Raw genomic sequence first — 27,182 nt, 5'->3', positions numbered from 1 at the left:
AGGTTCAAGGTTTTGCTACATTTATTAATCTTAGAAAAAGACTGATAGAAATACAAGTCTTAAGTTTCTGGGATACTTCAGAAATAATTACATTCTCCTTCAGCTCAAATCTCCACTTCGCAAAGATTTGAAAGCGGGGAAGTCCAAAGCAGAAAGCAGGAGGCGTTCTTCCAAAGAAGGAATTAATGAGTCACAAAACCCCCTTTTCAAGCTTTTCTCTTCTGCCTTTTATCTTTGGACCCTTCTCTGCCCGTGTCTCTGGCCCCCAGTTCCTGCTTCTCCAGTGCAGCTTGAGATTCCCGTCTCCAGGGAAGGTCTTTTTGAATCGACTTTAAGCGGGTGTTTCTTTCTTTCTTTTTTCTTTTTGGTGTTTAGAGGTCTATGTATTTTATGGCATTCTGCTATTAAACATCATTCATAATAATTAAATTCCTTTACTTTTAGAATATATGTACAATAAAACATGCTATACTATAAATCCTGGGACTTTGCTGGCCACTTAAAACCCTATAATATGGTTTAGAATCGTTGACTTATGTAAATTTACTATTTGATTTGTAAGAAATAATAATTCAGTTTACTTTGCTCTTCTCTAGGTATGTCAGAGCGGAAGTTCTGGCTGGCTTTGTCAATGGGCTTTTTTTGATCTTCACCGCTTTTTTTATTTTCTCAGAAGGAGTTGAGGTATAGTAGATAATGACTGGAGTCAGTCAATTACGTGTCTGTGATAAAAATGTTTATTCGCTGACAACACATGTGGTAGAACTCCTGTTCACACGATCGTTAATATTGAGGAGAGCCCTGGCGTGGATAAAATGTGATGCGTGCACGGGAGGAGCTTACAGAACAGTTAAAAATTTGGTAGATGTGTGAGCACTTGGAACTGAAAACAACCGTGAATGAAGTGTTGATGTTATGAATGAAAGTAAAGGCGCAACCCCATCAGTGAGGGCTGCTGGGAGCTCTTCACACGGGCTCTCGAATTTTGCCAGTGAGTCCTCACTGCTTGGTGTGTTAGAGAGAGAATTTAAAGATGAACGAACTTAAAACGAATGGCAGTATTTTAAGATACCAAAGAAGGATGGGTTTAGAGCAGATACTCATGCTTTTAAATATTTGTATTTATTTAAAACTGGTCATTGTTACCTTTGCTACCGTGTGTGAGTGCAGGTTTTAATTCCGTGTACTGTTCTGGCTGCTATTTTCGGAGGGACTTTAATTGGGAACGTGACTAAAAATGTTGGGAAAGTGCTCTGTGTAGTTCCCTGCCGAGCAGTCAGAAGTCACACCTCCGGGGTTTGTGTTGCGTGTTTTCCAGCGAGCGCTGGCCCCGCCCGACGTGCACCACGAGAGGCTGCTCCTCGTTTCGGTCCTGGGGTTTGTGGTGAACCTGGTCGGGATCTTCGTCTTCAAGCACGGAGGTCACGGGCATTCTCACGGCTCTGGTATGACGGTCAGAGCCCTTTGCTTCTTCACTTTCGGGTGTCTGTCGTAGTTACTCACTTTGGAAAACGGGTGACTTTTAACGTTAAACTGTTGGTTTCCAACAACAAAACTAGTGATGCTAATAGACTCTTGGGAATGCCTTCCTGCGCCATCCCTGCTGCTTCTCTGTGCCCCCAGCACCCTCTCAGCTGCACGTTACCACTCGGTGTGGGTCCTTCCAGAACTAGGGAACTCACCTGTCGACTGTGACACCGTCCACATAAAACCAACCCGTAGACACCAAAACCACAAAACACATTAGTCCTAGCAAACGACGGTGTGGGTGGGCGTGAAATTCACCGTGCGCTCTGTTCTTGCAGTGCTTCGTCTGGCCCACCTCTCGTCTCCCCTCTCTAGTTAGCAGACACGCAGAACTCCTGGTTTGTTTGGCCGGTCTTCTGTGAATGGACGCAGGCCCAGGTGATCGCAGCTCCACACCTTGTGGACGAACCCGGGGAGTGTCTTCCCAGAGCCGGGCTGTCCTGCACGGCAGCCCTCAGTCAAGGGGACCGTTTAAACTTAGGTCACAGTTAACTAAAAATGCGATTCCTCGGTCGCACTGATGGCATTTTGAGTGCTCGTTAGCCACACAGGGCTACCGTACTGGGCAGCGGGTAGGGAACGTTTCCTTCATTGGGGAAAACGCTCTGAATTGCACTGCGCAGGAGTACGCGTGTGAGTAGAATTGCTGGAACACGGGACGTGCAGTGGGGAGTGTCAATAGACATCAGCAAATCACTGTCTAAAATGGCTGTTATTCACTCTGACTGCAAGTAACTATTTCCCATCACCTGCATCAAAACTTAATATTATGGGTTTAAAACCATTTTGCTAATATTGGAAAGATGTTATCAGTTTATTTGGTATTTCTCTATTCTAGAGTCACCTGTTCTTTTAATTTTTTGCCTTGTTTTTCTATTGTCTTACTGTTAATCCACTTACAAGCATTTTTAAAAATACATTTAATATATTGTATATGCTAGTCCTTTGTTTTATGTGTTGCAAATATCTTTTCCCAATCTTTGGCTTGTCTTTAAACTTTTATGTGTGGGTTTTTAACTTGGATACAGTCTAGTTTTTCCGTCGTACATTTTTTTCGGGAATGCGTTCTACTTAACAGGAGGTTTCTACCGCTTGGTTATACCCCTGTTCTCTTCTCATTCAATAGTGCGACAGTTTTGGGTCTATGTCTTTCCCCCATCTGTTTCGGGCTTTCATCTGAGTGTAATTTATTTTTGTGATAGGGTGAATAAGGACTTCGCTTTTTTTCTTCCGTGTGAGTAAGTGGTTTTCCAGGCACCGTTTATTGATCAGCCCTTCCCCCGACCTGATGGAAAGGACCCTTCTGCCCAGGATTACAGCGCCTCATGTCGCAGGGCTCGTCTGTCTATCCTTGACTGTCCTTCTAACACGCTGGGCTGGTGGCTGTCCTCTCCACATGTTAATGTCTGGGAGGGTGGGTCCTGCCTGTGGGGGCCGATCTTGCTTATTTGTTTTTTCCATCAGCTTGTCCAGTTTAATGAAAAATCTCGTTGGGGTTTTGACTGGAAATTCACTATTTTCACAATTGATGGCTAATTGTGAAAATCTAGCACAACTCATCTTAAATTCCATGGCTTTTATTAACTTGTCTCAGACATTTTAATAAAGATCTTTGTAGTTTCCTTTGGTTCATTTTTAGGCAGTTGAAAGTTTTTGTTAAGAACGATATGACTGTCGTTCCTGCCCGTCTTCCCGCACAGCCAGGACTCGGGCACAGAGCTGTGTAGACGTGGTTCCCGCCTGTGTCCTGGCGTCAGCGAGGACACATACCTGGGCAGCTTTTAACGATGCCGGCTTTCACTGCAGGGCATCCACACTCATCAGGACCCCTGCAGGGAGAGACCCAGCACGTGCCGAGCCTCCCGTGGACTTGGCTTTGCAGCCACGGCCGAGCACTGTGGCTCGCGTGGGCGAGGCTGCTCAGGCTTCACCGCTGGGTCTGGTACTCACGGTTGGTTTCTGATGGAACTGCTCTGCCTCCCCAAGGGGGTTCCTGAGACTACTGAAGGAACGTGGTTTCCTCCTCTGGTTCATTTAAAATTGGTGGTTCTATGGCTAGATTTTCTCACGAGGCCCCACCCTTCGCTTTGGGGGTCAAAGTGTGCTCATTTAAGTCGATTTAGGTGTGGGGTGTGAGGAGTGAGTCAGTATTTTCTTACATATGGATGACCGGTGGTCTCGGCATCATTTGTAGAAGAAATGACTTTCTCCCGCCGAATTGCCTAGCCGCCCTTGCCAGCAGTCGGTTGGCCTTGAACGTGAGAGTTCCTTTCTAGACTCCCAGCTCTGTCTCACTGGTCTGTGTGTCTGTCCTCATACCAGCACCTTTCTGTCTCGGTGAGTGTGACTCCGAGGTAGGTTTTGAAATCACGATATTGGTTTTCCTCTTTATTCTTTTCTTTTAAGGGTTGTTCTGACTCTTCTGGGTCCTTTCGTGCATTTCCATGTAAGTTTCAGGGTTAGCTTGTCAGTCTCTGCTTTTATTTCCTTCCTGTACTGTGTGGTGGGAACTCAGTCCTCTTTTAATGTGCCTCTAACAGTGTTTACCAGTCAGGGGTCATTGAGTGGAGTCTGGGTTTAGAGCGAACTCACTGTGCTGGTACCAGTAGTGCTGTAACCCTTCAGTGATGTGTCGTTATGTCCCTTTCGTTCTAAACTGTCTTTAGGCCACGGACACAGCCATTCCCTCTTTAACGGTGCTCTGGACCAGGCCCACGGCCGGGGAGACCACTGCCACAGCCACGAACCCAAACACGGGGCTGCACATGGCCACGGGCACAGCCACGGACATGGCCACGGGCACTTCCACTCCCACGGTGAGTGCAGCCGGACGCCTGCCACTCGGCAGAGTGCGGCTCGGGCCTTTTCCTAGGGCACGGTGTCTGTTAAAAAGTGTTGTGATTGACTTCCTTTCTCATGAATCAGACTCCGTGGTCCCGGGCGAGTTCTGTTTCAGTGTTTGGTGACGTTAACTCGGTTAAGCAGTGGATGTAGCTTTTGTAAAGTGTGATAAGGCCTTTTGTGCTATGTATAGGCTTATAAAAGTACGATAGTTTTCCATTCTTCACATTTTCATGGTTATTTTGGTAGATATTTGTCTCAGGGTGATCTTAGGAATCTTTATACGCTAACCTGCATGGCATTGGGTGCTAAGTTATAAGGTACCTAGTAACTTAATTAACATTTTATTTAAAACTTCCATTTTAAATAGTTTATTCACGGAATTTTCAAGTGTAGATCGCCAGATCTGCTTAAGTGGTGCAGTTTGACTAATCTGTAAATAAATTATATACTTAAATATTTAGTGTACTTGCCACGTTGACAGAGCTGTAAGGTTTAGGTTTGAAAATGGGAAAGGGGCCTTGGAGTCTGAGTATTAATTTTCCAGTCTCTAAAATTTGCTATATTTTTGTGAGTCCTACTCTGATATCCTTTAACGCCTTGCTTTTCTAAGATTTGTGCTCACATGCATCTCAAAATAATTTGGAAAAACTCACTTTTATCTGTTCTTGAAGGTGACTTCTAAAAAATTTTATTTAAATAATCGCACAGAATGTAATTTCTGATACATTACAGGTGCTGTTTCATAATGAAACTTCTATCTTGCTTTGTCGAATATGTTCGGTGGACTGTAAATACTGTAGTGACCTGAGATTCGCTGTCACGGGTTCAGAAACACGTAGGCAAACAGTTACAGACTTTGCAGCCTCCCTCTCTTTGGATTTTTGTTGCCATTCCACTTTATGTAATTTTATAATAATGGGTTATGCTTGTGTTACATTTTAAATTGATCATCTGTTGGCAATAAAATATGTACATAAAATAGAATTTTGTATTTCCTAGGAACATGTGACTTAGCATTTGAGTGTTTCTTTCAGATGGAGTTTTGTCAGTCATACAAAGTCAGTCAAAATATTTCTATTTTCAAATTTGAATCATGTATAATCATAAAGAGCAGCATTCTATTTGAAATATATATCTTACTGAGATGATTGGAGCTCTTTTTCCTCAATTAGTTTGTGGATAGTTAATACTTACTAGCATATAACAGGTTTTAGCATCAATTCTCTCCCTGTGTTTATTATGTAAATACTAAGAAACCTTAAACGGGAGAAAATTCTGTTATAGTGTTTCAGTCAATTCTTTGAACCCCTTCAGAATTCCATTCCAAAGATTACCTAGTGATCTGGTATCCAAAATTATTTTTGATATATTAACTGTAGTCAGCTTCATTAGCTAATCCCCACACTCTGTTAAAGCGAAGACGCGGGCACCGTGTGGCTTCCACAGGATTTGCTGGCCAGTCATTGGAGTCATCGCTTTTCTGACATTGCCACCACCATTGCCCTTGACCCCTTGTTTGCCGCGCGGGGGTTTTCTAGTTCCCTGGGCAAAGCACGGTGGTAAGATTGGAGGTGGGCGAGAGGCAGCCCTTTTTTTGGTCAAGAAGGAGAATGGTAAGTGGGAAAGAAAAATGACCGTGACATCAGGGCAAGAGGACATCATGACAGCTAGTCAGTAGAAACGCTGGGTTTCCGAGACAAGGAGTCTGACCCCAAAACCTGCCCCTGTCACCCTGCCTTCAGGGTTACGGTAGCCAGCCTGAGGACACATTGGTGATGGGGCCACCATTCCACTTTGCCCCGGAGACACCGTGGTCTCTCTGGGGAGCCCTGTGTGCTTCACGTGTATTGGAATGCAGCCCCGTGGGTCACACACCTGCCGCTTGCTTGTTCCAGCTGCTCGTATCTCAGCGATGGGGACAGTGAAGGTTTATGTCCTGTGCTGGGCCAACAGGTGGGGGCCCTGGTCTTCAGGGCCCTTCAAGGAGCCAGGCTCTTCCGACAGACAGGTATTCTTAACCCCAGGAGTGCGACAAGATCACGTGGGACCTCCTTAGGAGCCTGAGGTGCTTGCCATCTCTCGTGTCTTTGTTTGCCCCTCAGTCACACATGGCTCCTAACTCCAGGGGCCTGGGCCGCGTGGTCCAGTTGTTTGCCAACAAGGAAGGACAGTGGCGTCTGGCAGGCAGCTAGCCATGCTCTGCGAGAAGTAACATGTCTTACATCCAGAAGGACTTTCAGATTTCGCGTAGATGGGAGTTTTGCTGTCTTACATAGCGACTGTGTTAGCACAGCAGAACATGCCTTTCAAACTCTCGGTGTCAGAACAGCTGTCTGTATCTGGACCTGCTACACCTGCAGGCAGAAATCTGGTGCCTGGCTCACCTCAGCAGGGTTTCCAGAAGGCTGCAGTTTTGTCGCTGCACGGCAGTGCCGTGTCGGAGATCACTGTGCACGTCACGCGCTCTGGCCGGGCTCAGCGAGCAGCGAGCTTGTGGGTGCCATGGACCGAGAGCTGTGGGTGCCGCGGACCCGGGCCCGGGCCCCGCCCAGGCCGCTCTCTGTTAGATCCGAGGGCTCGTTGGTCCTCTTGGTGCGCCGTTTGCGTGAATAGTGCTCGTCTTTTACATGGTTTACCCATGGTTTCTGCTTCGATGTTAAAGCCGATCACTCATCTTCACAGCAGTTAGATACACGGATTGTAGGGCTTTTTTCATTGTTCATCCTAAAGGCAAAATGAAGGTGTTTTTCTGTCTTCAGTGTGAGAAACTTGGCTCACCTGTCTGGAAGCTGCTGGAAAACTACTGTTTGCCACGGTTGCCACAGTCCAGTTTTCCTGAGGCTGTCTTGGCTTTATTCCTTCAACTTCGTATAACTCCAGCCAGTAGTTTTGTGCATTTCTAACCATAAAATTAGCGTAGCGCGTTATATGTAGAATGCTCTGAATATTAGAAGACTTTGACAATGTTTCCACTGTGCTGTGTTCTTTTTTACCAGACTGCTTACTGTAATAATTTCCTGAATACTGTACTCTGTACTATTATGCATTTTGAAATTTGTCATGTCTATTTCCATTACATCACTGAATTAAGTTTTAAAAATAATTTTGCAGGTCTGATGTGGCTATATAGTCATGCATCCTTCACTATACGTTTGAGTGAAAATACTCTGAATTGCAAAAATTGAATCAGGAATTGAAGACATGTTTTAAAATGATCTAACTTAACTCTCTACAGATGGCCCCTCCTTCAAAGAAACAGCAGGACCCAGCAGACAGATTCTACAAGGTATGACGAGAGCTTGTGTGTTTCTCAGTTTTACAACACTGGCTTCATAGCTTGCCTTTAAGAAAAATGCATAACACAGCATTTACGTTTAAAACGTTGGCCTCCCTGGTGATTTTCCTTATTCGTGCTGTTAGGTGTATTAGCAGACGTTCCTTCAGTTTGTCACTTGGCTATTTTCTCAGATTGAATGAGAAGAATAAAATATTCAGAAACTGCCCTGCTTCGGTATAAATCTTACCCGTCGCAGTGACCGCACGGACACCGTAGTAGTGTGCGTGCCTTTGCAGGGTTGTCCAGTGATTTTCCTGAGAGTCATATTCCGTGCGTGCTGCTGTCGTGGGGAAGCCGAGTGTTGCAAATATAAGGTGTCTGAATGCAGAGATGTGCAGTGCCCGGAGGGAGCCCTGATGTGGGCCGTGGGCGACGATGACATGCCGGCGCCGTCCCATCAGCTGTGACACATGCAGTCTGGTGCGGAGTGTGCACAGTGGGGAGGCTGTGCATGTTGGGGGACCGAGGCCCTGTGGGGAAGCTCTGTCCTGTTTAATTGTGCTGTGAACCTACAAGTTAAAGTCTGTTATATTGTTCTAGAACGTAATGCAAAGTGAGACCTCAGTTACAGCCACAGGCATCAAAAATGACGCCTAGACAGAAGCTGACATGCTGTGTGAAACGACGTGTTATGAGCCTTTACAAGCCAGAGAAAGTCAGTCTCGTCCGGGAACTGTGGTGGTTCCCTTTTGGGCACGTGGACCAGTCTCGGACTCGGACTTTCCATTTAGAGTGCATTGTTAAGCTTTCTTATTCCCAGCTGGCCTTCCTCCTGCCTTCATAAACTTGACTTCAGCCTGACTTTCCAGTGGCTCTCGAACTGGTCTCCACCGCACCTGGGTGTCCCCTCTGCTGCCTGACACAGCCCTTCTTTGAACACTCGCTCGAATGCACCCCTCCCTGCCGAGGAGTCGCTTCAGGAGGCTTAACCGTGTCTTCTGGTCTCCAGTGTTCCATTTGCAGAACATGTAGATTTGTTGTAGAACAGCGTTTGCTGAGTTAGCGTGTAATCTTGCATATGCAATGCCTCTATCTCCAAAGCTATAAATTAGCCTCGATAATAAGAGGTTATTTTTAGTTTGGAAATCATCACAATTTGAGGGGACATAAAATTTGCCCTCCTAATTATCTTTTATACAAGCTGTCGTGAGAATGGTTTATATTTTCTAAGTGTCCATCCATTTGTGGTGACGGACGCAGCCCAGTGGAAGGCAGGGGGGCCGGGATAGTGCCCGGTGTGAACCCCCTCCACGCGGATGCTCACACACGGCAGGCCACACGGACTGACTGGCTTGACTTTTTGCTGCCTTGCGTACTGCTGATAAAACCCGCATTCGGGTCAGCAAGTGGGAGGTAGGTAGCCAGGGACCTTCCAGTCATCAGGAAATCAAAAATAGATGGTTCTTTTCTTTTCCTTCTGGTATTTAGAGCTATTTTTGTTTCTGATCCCACCAAAACACTGATTAAAAAATAGATTTAAAAATCACACACATCACTTAAGAATTTTGAAGCTTAGGGACTCTTGGTCCGCTTTGCTGTATATTGTTCTCCAGTTTAATTTTAAAACTTAGGGTGATCCCAACACTTATTCATTCTTTGCTATTGAAATACGTTACAGAAATGAAATAACTTTTCTTACAAGTGTTCTTCTGACATTTTTGTGACAGAAAATTGCCAGTTTTTTTCAAGGATTGTTATAAAGGTTAATACCCTATACTAGCGATTTTCAACCGTGTGCTGCAAGAATGTGTAAAACATTCAGTACCTGACTGTTTAGTCAGGGGCACTGACCTCTTTCCCTTAGACGGTCAGATAAAAAATGACAACAGCCGACACAGTGGCCAGTGTGGATGCCCCATCTGGAACCATTGTATATGGGTCGTAGCATAGAGTTGCACCTTATTGGTCACATTGCGTAATGACGTTGTGTCTGATTGGTTAATTCTTGGTCCCAGAAATCTTTATGTAAAGTATAGGCACCTGACTTTTTTAAAAAGTCACTTTGGAGCAAACAGAGTAGGTAATTGCTATTATATTTATTTATTGATCAAAATTGTACCAATTTTTTTTCAGATTGGCAAAAGCATTTTTTGGTGTGCCAGAGTTTTAGACCTTAGTGTATGTGTGCCATGGCACAGGTAATACAAGTGAGGAAGTGCGTGGGTAATGAGGCAGTGATTTTATTTGGTGTTTGGGGAATAATCAATGAGAAAAACAAGTATTTCTGAAGTAGCCCCGTGCTCTTTATACACTGGGGATTTCTTTCCAGGTAGAGTAGTCGATGCCGTTGGAGAACGTTCTCTGTTCAGCCGCGTCCGGTCGGAGTTGGTCTCAGAGGTGGTGGTTATTTTACCTATTGAAGATCTAAATGTTGAATCATTTATCTAGTTTAAAGTTTTAAAACGTGATTTATGTTAAACTTACTGCTTGACATTTTGTAATGTTTTTCCTGTCAAGTGTCAGTTCTTAAATGTTAATATTATATCTGGGTTCTTGGGCAGTTAGAATACCAGTGTCCTATCAACATAACATTTAATTATTAAAAGCTCAAATATGTTTACATCCAGTTTAAAATATTCAAATTTCCACTTTCCCTTACATCAGGTTTGAGGTTAGTACGCAACTTTAGGTGACAGAAACTTCAGAATAATTAATAAGTATGTCAAAGTTACGATCCTTAGGAAATTCATCTCACATGGTACCTTGAACGACCAGCAGAGGGCCCTGTGGGCCCACACCACGGACTTTCCCGTTGGTAGCATAAGCTGTGTTCTCTTGACAGATTCTTTCCACCTAGTGAGGTTTTCTTCTAGCAGGTTATTAATGAACTTCTGAGCTCTTTTAGCCAGAGATGAATTTATTGCTCTACTTCCCCATTTACATTATTCTGCATCAGATATAGTAACCCCTGATGATGTGAAACGGGAAAGATAATTTCAACTCCCAAGGTACCGCTACCTCACTACTGAACAATTGATCTCCTTTCTCACCAGTCTGCAGGTTGGTGGGTTGCCTTTGGTATAGGGGATCGAGAATAGGATGAGGAAATGTTTTTGACTTTCAGGGGCTCCGACGGCGACGCTGCTCTGATTCTGGGGTGCTCTCTTTCTAGGTGTGTTTTTGCACATCCTGGCAGACACCCTGGGGAGCGTCGGGGTGATCGCCTCCGCCATCTTGATGCAGAATTTCGGTCTGATGATCGCGGACCCTGTCTGCTCCATCCTGATTGCCATGCTCATCGTCATCAGGTAAGTGGGGCCTGTGACTTCGGTCACGAGGATGCGAGGTGGTCACTATAAGTTACGACAGCGTTGCTTTTCCTCTGGCCTGTGACAGCTTCCTACAGGGAGCCCTTCCCCTTTCCCCTGCCTGGGGTGTGAGGCTTCCTTTTGGAGTTTCTCGATTAATCTGATGGGTCTGTCGTTCAAGTCAGTAGCCATTTCCGTGGCTCCAACACTGTGTCTGCAGAGTAGGGCACTAGAAATGTAGATGTGTTCACCATAGTTAGAAAGAGTTCACCTTCTCTCCTCGCCATCTCCCTCTTGTGCTGCCAGGTGCACAGAACGTCAGCATCTCTTCTAGGACTGTTTTCCCTCTGCACATTATCTTTGCAGAAGTCCTGAAAAAGCGCTTAATGAAGTGCGCTTACGTCTGTCTCCCTGTCCACACTTGCGTCTGTCTCCCTGTCCGGATGGTACATTCTTGAGGAAGGATCTGTCTTTTAGTTTTTTTAGCTCTCTGTTGCTTATCGTGGTGCCAATGTGTAGAGTTATTATCTCTTAAATTTATTTTAGTTCTATCTCTCAAATTACATATAAAGATACGTCTTGAATTGGATTGCTTTATTTATTCATACGGTTATACTGTTAATAAAAATTTCTTTGTAATGATGACTAGACCTTCTCGTGGTCAGACTATCATGATTTTATAGCTTATAGTTTGATAGAATAGACTGAATATGTTATCATGGAATTCTAATTAGTCATAATTAATTTTTGGTAACTAGTCATAAAAGCAGATTTTTAAGTTTTTGCTTAAAGATAGGATATACCTTCTAAACGTGGAGATTAATGTCAGATTTTCTCTCAGTCGTCTGTACTGGGAAGCAGCTCTGTAAAGCCTCTATAAAGCTCAGCCTGCCTGTTCTTCGTCTCTGTGAGTCTCACTACGCCCCTTGAAGGTCCGGCTTCGTGCCACGCGGTCCGTGGAAACAACCCCTCACCACAGGGGACTGACGAGTACACCTCTTTACTTGCACGCTCACTGCTGAGCTGATCGGGTTTGTGCTGGAATCCTTAGCTGCTCCTCATACTTCTCAGGCGGGATCCTGATGTGCACTTGCTCCGTCTGCACCGGCCCCCTAGCTCTCCTGCCCTGGGTTGCCGGGAAGAGCCTCCCCCAGGCTCTTCTCCAGACCGGGGCCTCAGCTGTCTTTCTCTAATGAGGAGTGTGGTCCTCAGAAAAACGTCTCTGTAGATCCCTCCGTGGGTCTTTCTTACCCTCTGGGTAGAGTCTGGCCCCTTAGTGGGGCTCCAGGTGGTCACCGTCCACCTCGTCGGTCCCCCTCTCGCCCTTGGCAGCGTGAATTCTGCTCTCGGCCACAGTCAGTCACTCCCAGTCCCTGAAAGCCCACGCGCGTCTGGACTCGGCTCTGCTCAGGGCTCCTGTCTCCCAGGTGAGATGCGCTCTCTCTGGGGTCCCTCTTGCGCCCACAGGGGTCCAGGCTGCGGGGGGCCCTGAAGCTGCGCCCACGCACGGTGTTTTCTCCTGGGTCGGCACAGCCTGTCTCCCCATCTCTCCACTGGGGCCAGCCGGTTTTCCGTGGTTGTCTAGTCCCCACTCAACTGTTCCAGGCCCAAAGCGGGTGCATTTTCGAGCCGAGTCAAAATAAACTAGTGTTCTGTCAACCTCAGAGAATTACTTCCTCTGATTCCAAACAGGATCCCTCAGTTCCAGTCCCGTTTAGAGGTTCCACAGGTACACGTGCCCACACTCTCAGAGAAAGCTTTTTTTGCTGGAACAGAACGCAGTAAAAACTGCACAGATCATTTTCAACACGAGTTTACGAAGTAGACCCGGTGCCCAGGGCGGTGAGAAGGCAGACCGCCCACCACAGTGGCTCAGGGTGGGAGAGAGGAGCCCAGGCTGTTTTTGGCCTCACACGGATGGGTGCTGTGGGGCAGGGATGGCGCCGTTGACATGGGGGGTGGGGTGCACCCGTGGAGTGGAGGGCGTGAAGGCCTCGTCCAGGTGGCTGTGGGCGGGAACAGGTCTGGGGCAGAGCGGGGGCACCGCCGTGGCCTCCTGTGTGAGGCGCTGCTGTGAAGCCAGCAGCACACTCGCCTGGCAGCGCCGCGGGCCCCCTTTGAAGTCTGTGGTCCTGAGTTCAAAGCGAGAACAGCTGGCACGCTCGTCTGTTTTTCTCTGGTCCTGTTCGGCTGGCTACTGGGTGAGGTGTAGAACAGACAGCGAGTTGCACCGAACAGGTCTGGGGTTTGTCGGGCAAGTAGGTGATGGCAGTGAGGAAGTGGCAGGGGGTGGAGTGGTGGGGACTTAAAGTGATAGATGCTAAAACAAACAAGGAACCCAACGTGATGGGGTTAGTGTGTTGGAGTTCTGGCAGACGTGCAGAGTGGAGGGATTTGGGGCAGGTCCCAGGCTTGGCTTTGAGGTCGGAAGGTTGGAGGCGTGAGCCGAGGCCGGGATCCAGGACAGGCCATTACCCAGAGGCCGGGTGTCAGGTGCGTCGCCCACGTGGACATTCACATTCAGAGTCATGAGAAAGGCAGTGGTGGAAAGACTGGTCCTTTGCCAAACTCTTCAGTGACCAGAGGGGAGCCAGCAAGAAACGTCCCACCGGTGATCAGGATGGGGCGGGGGCGGGGCGTCCCCTGGCCTGGGCCTGGGAGGAGCTGTACTCGTGGAAGATGCGGAACGGTGATCTGGGGTTGGTCCTGAGGAGCAAGGACGCCCACCTGGGCAGCAGCTCCCGGGGGCACGTGTGGGAGGGGAAGAGCCTCCCTAACAGGGCTGCGGGGACAGTGTCCTGGGGACAGCCAGCTTCCAGGTGGGGCACGGACTTGATGTGGCCGCTCAGGAAAGGGACTGAGGATTTAATGAGCATCACATGTTGAAGTGTAGTTTTTAAAAATATTATGGAAATAACTATGCCGACAAAGGAACTTGGCAAAGTGTAGAAAAGGATAAGGAAAAAAGTTACCTCTAGTTCCACCAGCCCAGAGAACGATGTTGCTATTTTTGTGGGCAATGTTTTGGCTTTTTTCTTTCATTCTGAGCCTGTTTTTTATGGTATTTTTTGTTTGTATTACGTATATTCTGAGTAAGAAAACTTTTTTAGCTTTTTCTGATTATAAACTTATAGTCAGTGTAGGGTGCTTAGAAAATGATGAGAAGTAGAAAGAGATAAAGGAAAGCCAGCTGGACCACACAGGATCTCACGAGCGCTGTTAGCTGTGTTTCTGTGCGGCCGTTCTTAGGCTTTCTCTTTACACTGTTGAATTTCTGCTGCCTGCAGTGGAGCTCCGTCAGCATTAGAGTGTTCGCAGGTTCCAGACCAACGATAGGACAGTTATTATTCTTAAGTCTGATAAAGTTCTGGGATGATTTCTTAGCTGGCAAGGTCTTAATCAGCGACAAGAAGTGGCAGCAAGCTACAGGGTGACACTCCAGAGTGACTTGTTCTTGTAAAGTGTGGGATTCTCTACGTAGGTGAGAGGAAAATACATGCAGTGTGCTTATGTGTCGTAGTGTGTGTACATGTGGACACACAACATACTGTTTGTATTTGTTCATCCCTGAATGTTATGTGGGTCTCTCTGGGTGCATAGTTTTAAATTTATGCTCTTTTCTAAAGTCTTCAAGGCAAACAAGCATTTCTGACTTGGTCTTCAGAAAGTTTGTTTTTGTTTTCTTTTTACTGGAGCGCAATAAAGAACAACTTAAGCTTCAAAGTGCAAATAAAGACATTCCAGTCATCTGTTTTACTGGTGGAAAGCAAACTCATTTACTGAAATGTTCACATGATAACGAAACGTTCCCAGGGTCACTTAGAGACGTTTTACAAATTGGTTAACAGGTTGCCCGAGCAGCCAAAGCTGATTTTAGGAAATAGTTGAACATGCTTACAGATGCAACAAAATAGAGGGTAAAGGGTTCATTTCCCCTTACTCTTAATTTGTATGTGTATTAGCGATTCATCCCGAGCAGGAGAAATAATGGGGCCCTTTCTGCGTTGTTTGGCGTTAGATGTTCCCCACTGAGGATGCACAGTGGGAGCAGACGTCCCCCCTCTAGGCCGCCTGCCAACACCCCACTTTCACTTTCGCAGTGAAAGTGATTTCTTAGAAAAAGGCACTTTTTCTTTCCACGTTTTCCAACATGGGCAAATGGTGATATAAATTGCTGGGTAAAACTGGGTCCCACTGTGGGGATTTTTGTTTCCCCAGGAAAAGCGGCAGATGTGAGTGCACCAGTGAGAGCGTGAGTCTCCCCTCCACACACCCTTCTTGTGAGAGATCTCAGGGTGGCCTTGCTCCCTCTCCCATCAGTAGCTGAACTGGAATGGAACGCAGATGTGTAACTTAGACAGCAGACCTCCGAACGAGTAGTTGTAGCTTCGAATCTCACTGTGATTTTAAAGCGTCCTCCTTTTCCCTGGATTGGCAGCTTGATTTCTGATTTACTGAAATCAAAGGGGCACCTGAGCATGACGGGAAAGATGCATACACAGGAAGCAGAAACGAGCTTTGCTACTGGTGTGGTGTTTCTGAAGTTTTACTGAAATGTCCTTTTCAGTTGGTTTTCTGCATCCTACCACTCACCGTTGTGCAATGCTGTGTGTGTTTCTGCCACGCCTGTTTGTTCATGCGAAGAACAGGGAGTGTCCCCTTTGTTAGGGGGAAAACTTTTTGAATATTTCTTGTCACATTGAAGAGAAAATAGATCCACTTTTAGAGGCAAACGAGGGCACTAGGCTTTTGAAATGACAGCCAAGGTCACAAGTAGAGGCGCGAGGTGCAAAGAAAATGTAGACACAAAAACTATCAGTTTGAAATTCTGAGTCGCAGGTGATCATCTTTGTTCACAAGCACACGATTTGGACCAGGTTCTGATTTGGACAAATCTTGTTGACTGTGTGGTCAACTAGATAATTATTTGTGGCCTGTATTAAGTAAAATGTAAGCACTTTTTAAAACATGTAAGAGGCTACCGTAGCATACATAAGAAATTACGGAGAGATACTTTTTTCAAAAATGGTTTTGGGTGGTGTCTGAAAATTTCCTTTGTGGTTAGCTTTTCAAGCAGTTATAACTTACGAACTATACTTTCGGGGGCTGAGATAAATGAGGACAGTTCCCCGAGATTCTAACTTGGTGCCTGTGTATGTGTCTGTGGTGGGAACGCTTTTGTCTAGTAACTTTATTTTTCCAGCATCGATAAAACCATCATAGTGCTAATACGGATGAGTCTAGTACCCTTCTCAAACAGCATTCTGGGAGAGGACGCCCTGAGGCGGGGTGTCACACTCATTGTCACCAGGGGCCACATCAGCCTCGAGGTTGCCTTGAAAGGGCCGAAATAATGTTAGGGCTGGACACACGTAACTACTCCTCAACAGTCAAGGAGCTGAAATTACATTCGGCCCTTTGGCGGCAACCGCATCCATTTGTATGAATTATTAACTTCCCGCCTCCACACGGAGAGAGCACTGGTTAGGTACTGTCCTTGGGGCCCGAGAAGCAGCCTCCGTGGGCATCCTGTGTGTCCGGTGGTTTGGACGGAGAGTCCAGTGAAGAAAGCCTGGAGAGTGAGTGGGCTAGAGACGTTGGGAGGAGCAGAGCGGATGCAGTGACGTGTTAGTGACCGTTCATCAGTAACACTGGGGAGGAGAGGGTAGTGAGGGTTACAAATTGGAAAGGAGAGGTTGTTCTCTCGTGTAAAATACACGATTGTGTTTCTGTAAAGCCCATGGCAAAACTACAAGTAATTTAGCCAAGTTACAGGTGTAGAATTGGTGCTCACCGTGAAGAATACCCGTTTGTAAATAGGCACCACGCAGCTGAAGGATCTAATTAAACAGAAGACGTGGCTTCAGTAGCCACAACAGCCCAGAAATAAAATGCGGGAAACCCGGGTGAGGGGACTTCTGGACCCTGTCGGTGGTAAGGTACGAACTCCTGTACGTGGCTCACAGAAACAAGAGGGGCCCCGTCGGTGTGCAGAGAACTTTGACAGCATCTCACATAAATGTGTGTTTACTTTGATTGAACAACGCCCCTTATGGAAATGTAGCCTAAGGACGAAACGGCAAAAACACTGGAGGATGTGTAAATAGGGCCATTCCTCGCGGCTTCATTCACCGCGGTCGGAAGGAAGGCCAGCGTCCATTCCCGGGGCAGTCGTGTGCCGTCCTGCAGAACCAGCGAAGGGGGGGCAGAGTGGGAAGCCCCGACCCTCTTCCTCCCGGGGAGACAGATGAGCAGGCAGACTGACAGCCTGCCTCTGGGAGACGTGCAGAACCCGGTAATGAATGGCGTTCGCACCCCAGGTTAGTGGGGAGCCAGACTCGTGACAGGAAACACACCACGCGTCCCGCTCTCCCGTGGTGGCGACTCCCACCCCAGCTCCCGTCTCCTTCCTGGGTGGGGAGAGGACGCGGGCCTGCCCGCGAGACCGGCATCCGTCTTCCTGTATCCGAGCACAGCAAGTCCTCCTCCCTTCCCCGTGTCGACAGGTTCTCGCAAACTGCGACTTGGAGCAGAAGCATGTATAATGAAACCGCTGTTCACCACAGGCTGACTGATACAAACCAGAGTTGAGTTTTTATAGCATCTCATCAGTGTTACAGCAAAATGACAGTGAGCGACAGGACACCGTTTGAGGACCTGCGGCCCTGACACAGGCGGGGGCAGTTGTCCTGAGAACAAAGACATCAACCGTGCCCTCGAGCTGGCAGTACCACAGCCAAACAGTAGGTGGCCCCCTCGCACTGTGCTTTGCTGCAGGTGCCAGGAAGAGTGGCTAGTGGAAGCCAGCAAGCCTTCCAGACGGGGACCACAGGCACAGGCCCAGAAAGCACACACTCCCAGGAAAGACTCGAGGGGTCTTCAGAGTCCCCAGCCAGGCCGGGTAGAGAGAGACGTCCCTGTATGAAACCAGGCCACAGAGTCCGGAGTGGTGGCCGATGCCTTAGATACTGGAATCCAGACAATAAAGACGATGAAATACAAAGAAACAGCCAACTATGACACACTTAAAGGCCATGATTTGATCTCCAGAAACCAGACCTACCAAAAGGAGACATTTAAATAGCCAGATAAAGAATTCAAAATTACCGTCCTAAGGATGTGCAATAAATCAAAAGACAGCACAGACACTGAACACAGTCGGAAGAATGATTCATGAACAAATTGAGAATAGCAACAGAGATAGAAACTACTGAGGAGAGCCAAACAAATTCTGGAACCGAAGAATAATAATAACTGGGTCTAAAATTTTCCTGGAGGGACTCAACGGCAGATTTGACCAGGCAGAAGAATCATTGAACTTGAATGCAGGGCTTACAGAACTACTGAGGCAGAGGAGAAAAGGAAGAAGGCGAGGAGAAGAGACCCTGAGGTGTTTATGGACAAGCAGAGCAGCATACGCGTTACGGGAGTCCCCGAAAGTAAAGAAACCAAGAAGAGGACAGTGAACCTATTTGAAAACCAGTGGCCCAAACTTTCTTCAATCGAGGAAGAAAAAGTGGATAAACAAATTTAAGAAACTCCCGCCCTGGCTGGCGTAGCTCAGTGGATTGAGCACGGGCCTGTGAACCAGATGATCGCGGTTCGATTCCCAGTCAGGGCACATGCCTGGGTTGCAGGCTGGTTCCTTGCAGGCTAACTACTAGCAGGGGATGCACAAAAGGCAACCATACATTAATGTTTCTCTCCCTCTCTCCTTCCCCTCTAAAGATAAATAAATAAATAAATTCTTTAAAAAAAAAACAAAAAAAAAACCCTGGCTGGCGTAGCTCAGTGGATTGAGCATGGGCCTGCGAACCAGACGATCGCAGTTCGATTCCCAGCCAGGGCAGATGCCTGGGTTGCAGACCGGTTCCTTGCAGGCTAACTACCAGCAGGGGACGCACAAAAGGCAACCATACATTGATGTTTCTCTCCCTCTCTCCTTCCCCTCTAAAGATATATAAATAAATAAAATCTTTAAAAAAAAAATTTAAGAAACTCAAGAACTTCAACTAAGATAACACAAGGAGACCTACATCGAGTCACATCCTAACTGTTAAAAATCAACTATAAAGTGAGAATCTTGAAAGCAGCAAGAGAAAAGCAACTTGTCACATCAATGAAAGCTACAAAGAAAATATTTTTAGAATACATACAAAGGGGAATGAGAAAGGAATCAAAACACGTCACTATAGAAAATCAGTGAAGCACAAAGGAAGACAGCAAGGGGGGAGAGAGAGACACAAAAAGCCAGGAGACACACAGAAAACAGTTACAATGGCAATAGTAAGTCCTTTCACATGAGTAGTTACATATAAATGGATTAAACACACTAATTAAAAGATAGACTGGCTGAATGGATTTAAATAATTAAGATCCAGCTTTATTCTGTCTGTAAGAGATGTGCTTTATCCAAGGGGTCACATAGATTGAAAGCGAAAGGCTGGAAAAAGCGTCCCACACAAACAGGGTCCTAAAGAGGGTAGCAGTGGCCATACCTGTATTAGACAAAAACTGCCCCGTGAGACATGAAGGGCATCGTATAAGGACGAAAAGATCAGCTCACCTTTCATTGACCTTTACAAATGTACAGTAATCATGACTATATGCTCACCTACCATTAGAACACCCAAATATATGAAGCAAACACCAACAGAAAGGAAGAAACAGGAAGCAGCCCAGTAATAGTAGGAGGTTCAACATCCCACTTTCAATTATGCATAGAGCGACCAGGAAATCAATCAGTCAAATAGAGGGGCAATAAGGAAAGAGAGACTTGAACACCACCAAGGCCAGTCGGGCCTAAGAGACCCGTCCACCCAACAGCAGCAGAATAAACACTCTTCCCAAGCACGTGGAATATTCCCCCTAAAAGGACTATGTGCCAGGTCACAGAGGAAGTCCTAACAAATTTTAGAAAATTGAAATCATACAAACTACCTCTGGGCACCGTAATTGGAATGAACTAGAAATCAATAGTAGAAGGAAAACACAGAAATCTAAAAACATGTGGAAATTAAACGACACACTTTAACAAACACGGGTCCTGAAGCAATTGCAAAGGAATTCAGAAAATATCTAGAGGCAAGTGAAAACCAAGACAGACATACGAAATGTATGGGGTGCAGTGAAAGCAGTACTAAGAGGAAAGTTCATAGTAATAAGTGCCTGCATTTTTTTAAAGGAGCATTTGAAATCTTGCTTCCTGGCAGTTGTCAGTTTTGGCTCAAATAAACTCATAAAAATCCTCAAAAAAAAAAAAAAAGAAATAAGAGGAATAACGATCTCAAATGAGTCCCAACTGTTTTTCTGTGAACAAAGCCCTATTCCTTCACTTGGGTGCTTTTTGAAATGGAGCGTTCCTCAAAGCACGAGTAATAACTAGTGCAGTCCTTCCAGCTGGGTCTGCTGTCAGAACTTCGTGCCCCTGTGGGGCTCCCATTGTCCCATTCTGTTCTCCCTCCTCTGATGTCCTGGCAGCGTGAGTCCCACTCATTTCCTCCTCTGTCTGCGCCGTTGCTCTTCATGGGCGCATATGCGATCACCTCATTTTCTTTACTTACACTGCTGGTGTGATGTCAGTGTCTCGCGCGTGGGAATGCAGGAGGAACTTTTGTGAAGATAATGAATTGTGCGCCAGGGATGGGGAGCACTGCTTAGCACTGCTGCCCAGGGAACGTATAATTCTTTCCCACCCGTACTTGCTTGCACAGAGGGTAAGATCCTTTTGCCATTTAGCTATTATTGTGCAGGGTTGAAAGTCACGTCCAACAAGAGCTGCAGTATATTTTAATCATCTTCCACTAGTGTTTGAAATTTTAAAATAGATGAAACATTCAGGAGACACGTGTCAGGTGCTCGTTCTATTCCGAGCCCTGTGCTGGGCACTAGGAATAAAAAGTGCGGCGTGGTCTCTGACTCTAGAGGACGCAGTTGAGACGAGACGCCCCGTGGAGGGCAGGGAGCTCGCACCTTGGGGTGGGCACCCGGCGCTGCCCCTTCCCAGCCTGCAGCAACCAGTGCAGCGCTCTGCTCCCCGAGAGCTCAGGTTTCCTCTTCTGTAAAGGGGGGTCGGCCTCACCCATCCCCTGTGATCCTGTCTGTGTCTGATTCCAGCACTTGCTTAAGGTTCCTTAAGGTTGTGGTGAGGATGAAATTAGGAAACAATTATGAAAGCAGTTTAAAAATTATTAAGTGTTGCCTAATCAAAGATGTTCCTAATTATTTACTCATTTGACATTATTTACTGATGCTTTCGGTTTAAAGACCAGACGCATTAAGTGTTATAACTGAGTTCCAGAAGTTTCAGGAAGAGGGTGACCTTTCCATAACTTTGGCCCCACGTTCTAGGGGGGTTTGCAGGTATCTCCCGACCCCCGTTATTGAGTGAAGTAGGTTCTCTGTAGAGGTGCCTCGGTTTAAACCACAGGCTTTGGGAACTTGGTAAATTGTAAGGTGCACCACGGTCCTCGTGGTTTGGCCTGTCTGTTCTCTGCGAGGCTCATGAAGCTCCTGGAAATAGGACATTGCCTGTTCACTGCCATGGAGCACACTCGTATTTATGCAAATACGGCGCGTGTTTACAGCGTCACAGGATCACTGTGCCTGACGTAGAATACGTTACTGTTTGGGGTCAATTCTCTTTGGCTGTTTTGCCTACTAAACATTTTGGAGTGTATGACGTATACCAGGCCTTCAAATTTATGCGCTCTCTCAGAGTGCGGCCGGCTGTCTTTCTCTGTGTTTGTGTATTCCAAGAGCCGCTGATAATGTGCAGGAAGAATTAGCTTATAGGCCAACTCAAAAAGTTGAAGGGGTCATTATGTTTCAGTTATTATTAATAGATATTTAGTTTCAGCTCAAGTGTTTTATTGTGAAGCATTACGATTATTCCTAGCTGATGTTCTTCAAAAGTTTTCATAATGTAAACCCTTTTTATTTACTGGCAAAGTGCTGGTGAGACTCACTGAACGTTGCTTTTGAAGTAAGATTTGAGTATATTTTCATTTGCGGTTACTGGCAATAAAGGATAACAACTAACTTGCTTATTTAGTCTGCTAGGATTTCAGCTTTCTCATTTACATTTATGTTTATGGTCACATGATCATAAATCTGACTTACCCCAGCTTTTGAAGAATGAAGTCATTTCCCTGCTTTACCAGTAAACTCACACAGCAGTGACTCATTCCGTCTTACGTGTGCTAGGAAAACGGCGTTTCGTCGTCACAGCTGGAATGAGGTTGGTCAACCAGAAGCGAGCCTCTAATTGTTTCCACATGCTTGCTTCTGGGGTTTGGGTGCCGCTCGGAGTCTGAGCTCGGGCTGGAATTTGCTACGCTTGTCCTTTTCCCCCGCATCCTTTCATTATGGGTAGAGAGAGTCATGCTCTTGTCCTTTTTGTGATTCCCCTTTATAAGAGTTAATCAGAAAAGTATGGACCCAAACTCCTGAGCCAAACGCGATTTTACAAGGCAAAAAGGTAGGGTTTTTTTAGGTTTCTTTTACATTTTTGTGACCTTTCAAATTATTACAGAATGCGACCTTGGTTCTAAATGGCACTTCCCTGGGTGACTTAGTGAGCACCCCTTTCCCCCGACCGCAGCTCCACGGCCTAGGTGCGGCCCCTGCCACGGGAACTGTCACCTTGCTTTAAACTTCTGAGTGGAGGAAAGGCACGTGGCCTTTCCCCGTGCTTCGGTGACATGCGTGCTGCTGTGGAATGTAACCGTGCTGTTAAAATCCAATCTAAACAGGCAACCATTCCGAATATTCTGGGGCAGCAAAACCAGTCAAAACCTCACTGGACCCTTACTAAAGAAAGCACCCCCCCCCCCCCCAACCAACATTATTTCCTCATGTGAAGCTAGAGGCCCAGGGCCAAACATTTGCCAAGTTGCAGAGCTTCCCCTTAATCCTCATACTGGGGAGTTTGTAACAGATTTTTTTAATGGGGAAGGGAGAGGCTCAGATACTGCTTTTAGACAGATTAGTCGAATAGCTTTATGGAGAGCGCGTGTGTTTGTTACTATGGTTGCATGACAAGCCACACAGAAGCCCAGCAGCTGGAACAACTCGCTCTGCCCCCTCACAGTTGGCCTGAGTGCAGGAACCCGGGCCTGGCTAGCTGGGCTCTCGGGCCCAGGGTCCCTCCCGCGGCGGTGATCAAGGTGTCAGCCAGGGCTCATTTCGGGGAGAACCCACTTCCAAGTTCACTAATGGCTGTTGACAGTGTTGGGTTTCAGTTGGCCTCCTGGACGGAGGGCCTCACACTTCCTGTCCAGGGCACCCCTCAGCTCCTTGCCCTGGGCTCCCCGTAAGACAGCTCACAGCCTGGCAGCCATGAGTCTGCGAGTGAGAAAGCAAGAGAGGGGAGTGAACGAGATGGAAGCCAGAGTCTTTAACCTCATCTTGGGAGTGACATCTCATCGCTGTTGCCATGTTCATCAGCTGCAAGTCGCCCACTGGTCCGACCCACACTCCAGGGGGAGAGTTTGCCCAGGAGCATGAGTCCCGGGGTGCAGGGGCCTCGGGAGTCCATCTCATGGTGGGCTCGAGGAGACCGGAGCGGGAGGACCCCCGAGGGGCTCATCCATAGCCCAGGTGAAGGTGGAGAGTGTTGTAGAAAGAAGGGCGGGGGACGAGTGAAAGAAGTGGTTAGGGTGTTGCATCCTGAGAACTGGGTGGCTTAGAGCCACAGGGGATTCAAGGGAGAAGAAGGAATTCAGGGGGGATTATCCGTGGGATTATTCTTGGCTCTTAAATCACTGTCTGACTGAAGAATATTTTCCCCCGTGGGACTTGAACCCTGCCCACACCGAGCTTCTCACCTCTGTGCGCGGCCCCTGCAGACTTCGGTCTGCGAGGCGGGTCCTTGACGCGCCTTCACTGCTTCTTCACTGCACCCAGCCGCACAGCGGCCGCTTCTCCGAATGCCTGTCTGATTTCCTCTTCGTCCGTCCTGTGGCCCTCCCCGAGTCCTTAGCACTGAGCACTTGAAGTATGGGAGCGTTCCCCCGATTCCTCCCCCGGGCGTTTTCCTTTCTTTAATCCAGATTCTAAAATGTCTGATATCTGTATGTAATCTTTCATTCCTTTAACCAGCAGGTATTTATTTATCGTGGGCTCCTTAAGGCCCACTTCCGCGTCCGCCTCCTGGAAAGGCGCACGTTCCTCTTCTGTCTCCTACAGCTGAGCTCAGAGGGGGTTCCTTTGGAAACGTTGGGAGTCTGCACGGCTAGAAGAGAGCCTCGCCTCAACCCCTTTAGTGGACCAAAGCCGTGTCGGCCGCCCCGTGCAGTCCCCTGGGGCGCAGCGCGGCACATTGTCGCCCGACTCTGGGGGATGCCTCGGCCCCCCTGAAGGTTCTGATTCGCCTGTCAGAACCAAAAGCAAGCAAGACAGAGGGTGGATCCAGTGTGTTGCCAGTTTAGGGGACGGCTGCATTCGAGCCCCCTCTCCATCCACTACTGTCCGCATTGTCCGGGGGCAGTTAATCAGCTCAGCAGCCGAGGCAGTCACCCCGTGCCCGGGGACTGACTGAGGCCCAGCCCCTGGGTACACGCAGCCGTCCTGGGCCCTGTCGCTGCAGGCGCCGAGTCACCAGATCGTGGTCATGTCCAGGCTTCTGTGTGGTGTAGTCATGAAAGAAGACACATGTAACTGGGTTGTAAAAACATTAAACAACCGGACTAACATGCACCACATTAACTTTTTTGTATTTTCCTTAACAGTGGTCTTCAGCTAAATGTGTGAAATATTATTTTTTATTATTTTTTTGAAGTCTGTTTCAAATATTTGAATGACTGCTTGTTTACATTTGTAGATGGTACAGAACTATGCAGTGGTGTAAGTTTGGTGTCGTATATTGTACGTTGATGCATGTATCCAACTCTTTTATTTTAGGTAATAATTTATTGATCACCTGTAAAACTTGGAACAATGACTGGATTCCTTGTCCTCACATTATTCTGATAAATCTCGTTACACTCTCGTCCAGGGAGGTGTGTTATCACTGTTGCAGGGTGGGATTGTCAGGATGTGGCTTTAATGAACTCGATGTCTTCCTTCTCTTTAGTGTTATCCCTCTTTTAAGAGAGTCTGTCGGAATACTAATGCAGAGAACTCCTGCTTTGTTGGAAAGTATCCTGCCTCAGTGCTACCAGAGGGTAAGTGTCAAAACTTCCACCCACCGGGCTACATGGCGCTTCCATACTGTCAGGGCGTGCGACTTCGGGGACCTGGTCGCCCGCGTGTCCAGCTGAGTCCTGCTCCGGGACCCTCACTGACCACGAGCGCCGCTTACGCGGACCGGGGCCGAGTTGTCGGAGAACATGGGGTCTGCGAGCCAAATGCGTGGAGCTTGTCCCCGCCCAGAAACCGGCAGCTCTTTTAAACACAGAGATGAGCAGCGGGTGGCAGAGCAGCGGGTGGCAGAGGCGTCTCCTCAGTTTTTTTCTTTGAACTGCCGCTTGGTGCGGGCAGCCTCCTGAGGTGCTGGGGCAGGGGAGTGATGGTGCTGGAGACGGACGGTGTCTCTGCTCTCCAAGGGCTGCACCTAGTGGGAAACGCAGGCCCTGGAGAAGGAGGCAGGAAGGGAAGTGTCCGTGATGATAACACCACGCTAGTGTAAAGCGGAGTGGTAGGCATGAAAGGCCGCCTCCGGCCGCCTTCCTTATGGGGAAGTCGTAGTCGGGGACCCTGAAACCCTGGTGGCTGCACAGAGCCAGGCGCGTGAGACCTCTGGGGAAGAGTGTTCCAGGAATACCAGAGCGAGCCGGTGGGAGGAACAGGAACAAAGGCCACGGGGCTGCAGTGGAGCACGGAGGGAGGGCGGCGGGAGAGGCAGGCCGGGCGGTCACACAGGGGCCTGGGTCTTGTCGAGAGGTTGGGAGGTAGTTCTGATGGAATGGGCACCGCAGAACGCTTCCGGGCAAGAAGAGCGACGTACAGCGTTTTAAAGTTTCCCCGCAATTATCCCGCTTGCTGTTCCTTCCAGGGAGAAGGAACACAAAGAAAACCAGGCTGTTGTGGTTATCAGGGTGTTGTGGCTTGGGAGGCTGCTGTTATCTGCGCAGGCCCCTGGGGCTCCGGGGGTCTTGGGGAAGGGGGAAATAAGGGGCCGTTTGGGTGCATTCCGGGGCCAGTGTGTCGAGGAGGGAAGAAGGAAGGTGTCCACTCGCACCACTGATGCCGCTGGTCCCGACGGAGGCCGTTTCCCGCAGGTTTGAGGACGGAAACACCCCCAGATCAGGGGCTCTGTGCTGGGCCCATGAGGGTTGAAATGCCGCCCGTGCTGCGGGGGGGGCCGGGCAGGTAAGTAGTCGGTAGGCACACCTGGCGTTTCGGGGACAGAGGAGGACTGAAGGGGTTTGGCACCATCAGTAGTATGTCTGTGGATTTAAGACTTTAGGGCTCAGGTGGGAGCCAGGACCAGCAGTGGGGGGTCAGGGAGCCAAAGACCGGCAGTGTGCACGGTTCTGGAGCCCATTTGGTACCGAGGGGACCCCTCACTGAGCGAGGGGCACTGGTGATGTAACCCTGAAGGGGTGACGGAGGAGGGCCGTTCTGGAGCACGGCAGAGGGACAGGCCCACAGCACTCCAGCAGGACTCCCTGCGGGAACCACCAGGGGTTGTGTCCTCGAGGGAAGGGGGGACATGCTCCCACGGGTCGGGGTTGACGGGCGGGTTTGGGGACAGGAGAAGGGATTTTCTGGGTGCCTCCGTTTTCTCGAGGATTTATAAGGCAGTGTCGTGCAGAGACCTGAGGGGACCAGCAGAGAAAGAAGGGGTGAGATGGACTTTGGGGTCTGGGAAGTATGGCGAGGCCCATCGGAGACAGGAGCAGCTGGCTGCCCGTGGGGGAGAAAGGGCCCCACACCGACGGCCTCCCGCAGATGGGCCCAGCATGAAGCTACAGCATGAAGCTATGTCCGTAGATCGTGTCTGTTCTTACCCGTGCCCACTCCAGGCACCGTGCACACTTGGAGGTCACGCCGTCCCTCCTCCAAGGCCGCAGGTGCCAGGGGCTGAGTTGGGATTCCGACCCTCCTCCCTTCAACTCTAAAGCTCCTGCCCCCGCTCCTGCCACGTGTTGGGGCAGGAGCAGCAGCCCAGGTCACCACCTGCAGACCCACTTGCCCACAGTCCTTCCCGTGAGCAGGTGGGAAGCCCCCTTCGTCTGTGCTTTGGGGTGGCTGCATCCTACCCTGTGTACCCTTTCTGAGGA

General features: G+C 48.1%; 1 protein-coding gene across 1 annotated transcript in view; it reads left to right on the top strand.

Annotated features, from left to right (window-relative positions):
• SLC30A7 (solute carrier family 30 member 7) overlaps window positions 1-27,182 on the top strand; it is a 47,319-nt gene that overhangs the window by 7,140 nt on the left and 12,997 nt on the right. Inside the window, exons 4-9 of the mRNA XM_037051319.1 lie at window positions 597-684; window positions 1,319-1,445; window positions 4,194-4,343; window positions 7,607-7,657; window positions 10,821-10,956; window positions 25,031-25,121. Coding sequence (XP_036907214.1) covers window positions 597-684; window positions 1,319-1,445; window positions 4,194-4,343; window positions 7,607-7,657; window positions 10,821-10,956; window positions 25,031-25,121 — 643 coding nt within the window. The remainder of the gene's footprint in view (window positions 1-596; window positions 685-1,318; window positions 1,446-4,193; window positions 4,344-7,606; window positions 7,658-10,820; window positions 10,957-25,030; window positions 25,122-27,182) is intronic.

This window comes from Sturnira hondurensis, unplaced genomic scaffold (genome assembly GCF_014824575.4).
Source record: "Sturnira hondurensis isolate 20B ecotype Veracruz unplaced genomic scaffold, ASM1482457v3 Scaffold0007217, whole genome shotgun sequence".
NCBI lineage: Eukaryota > Metazoa > Chordata > Mammalia > Chiroptera > Phyllostomidae > Sturnira > Sturnira hondurensis.
Note: the sequence above shows the minus strand (reverse complement) of the source record. Positions and strands in the feature narration are given on the sequence as shown.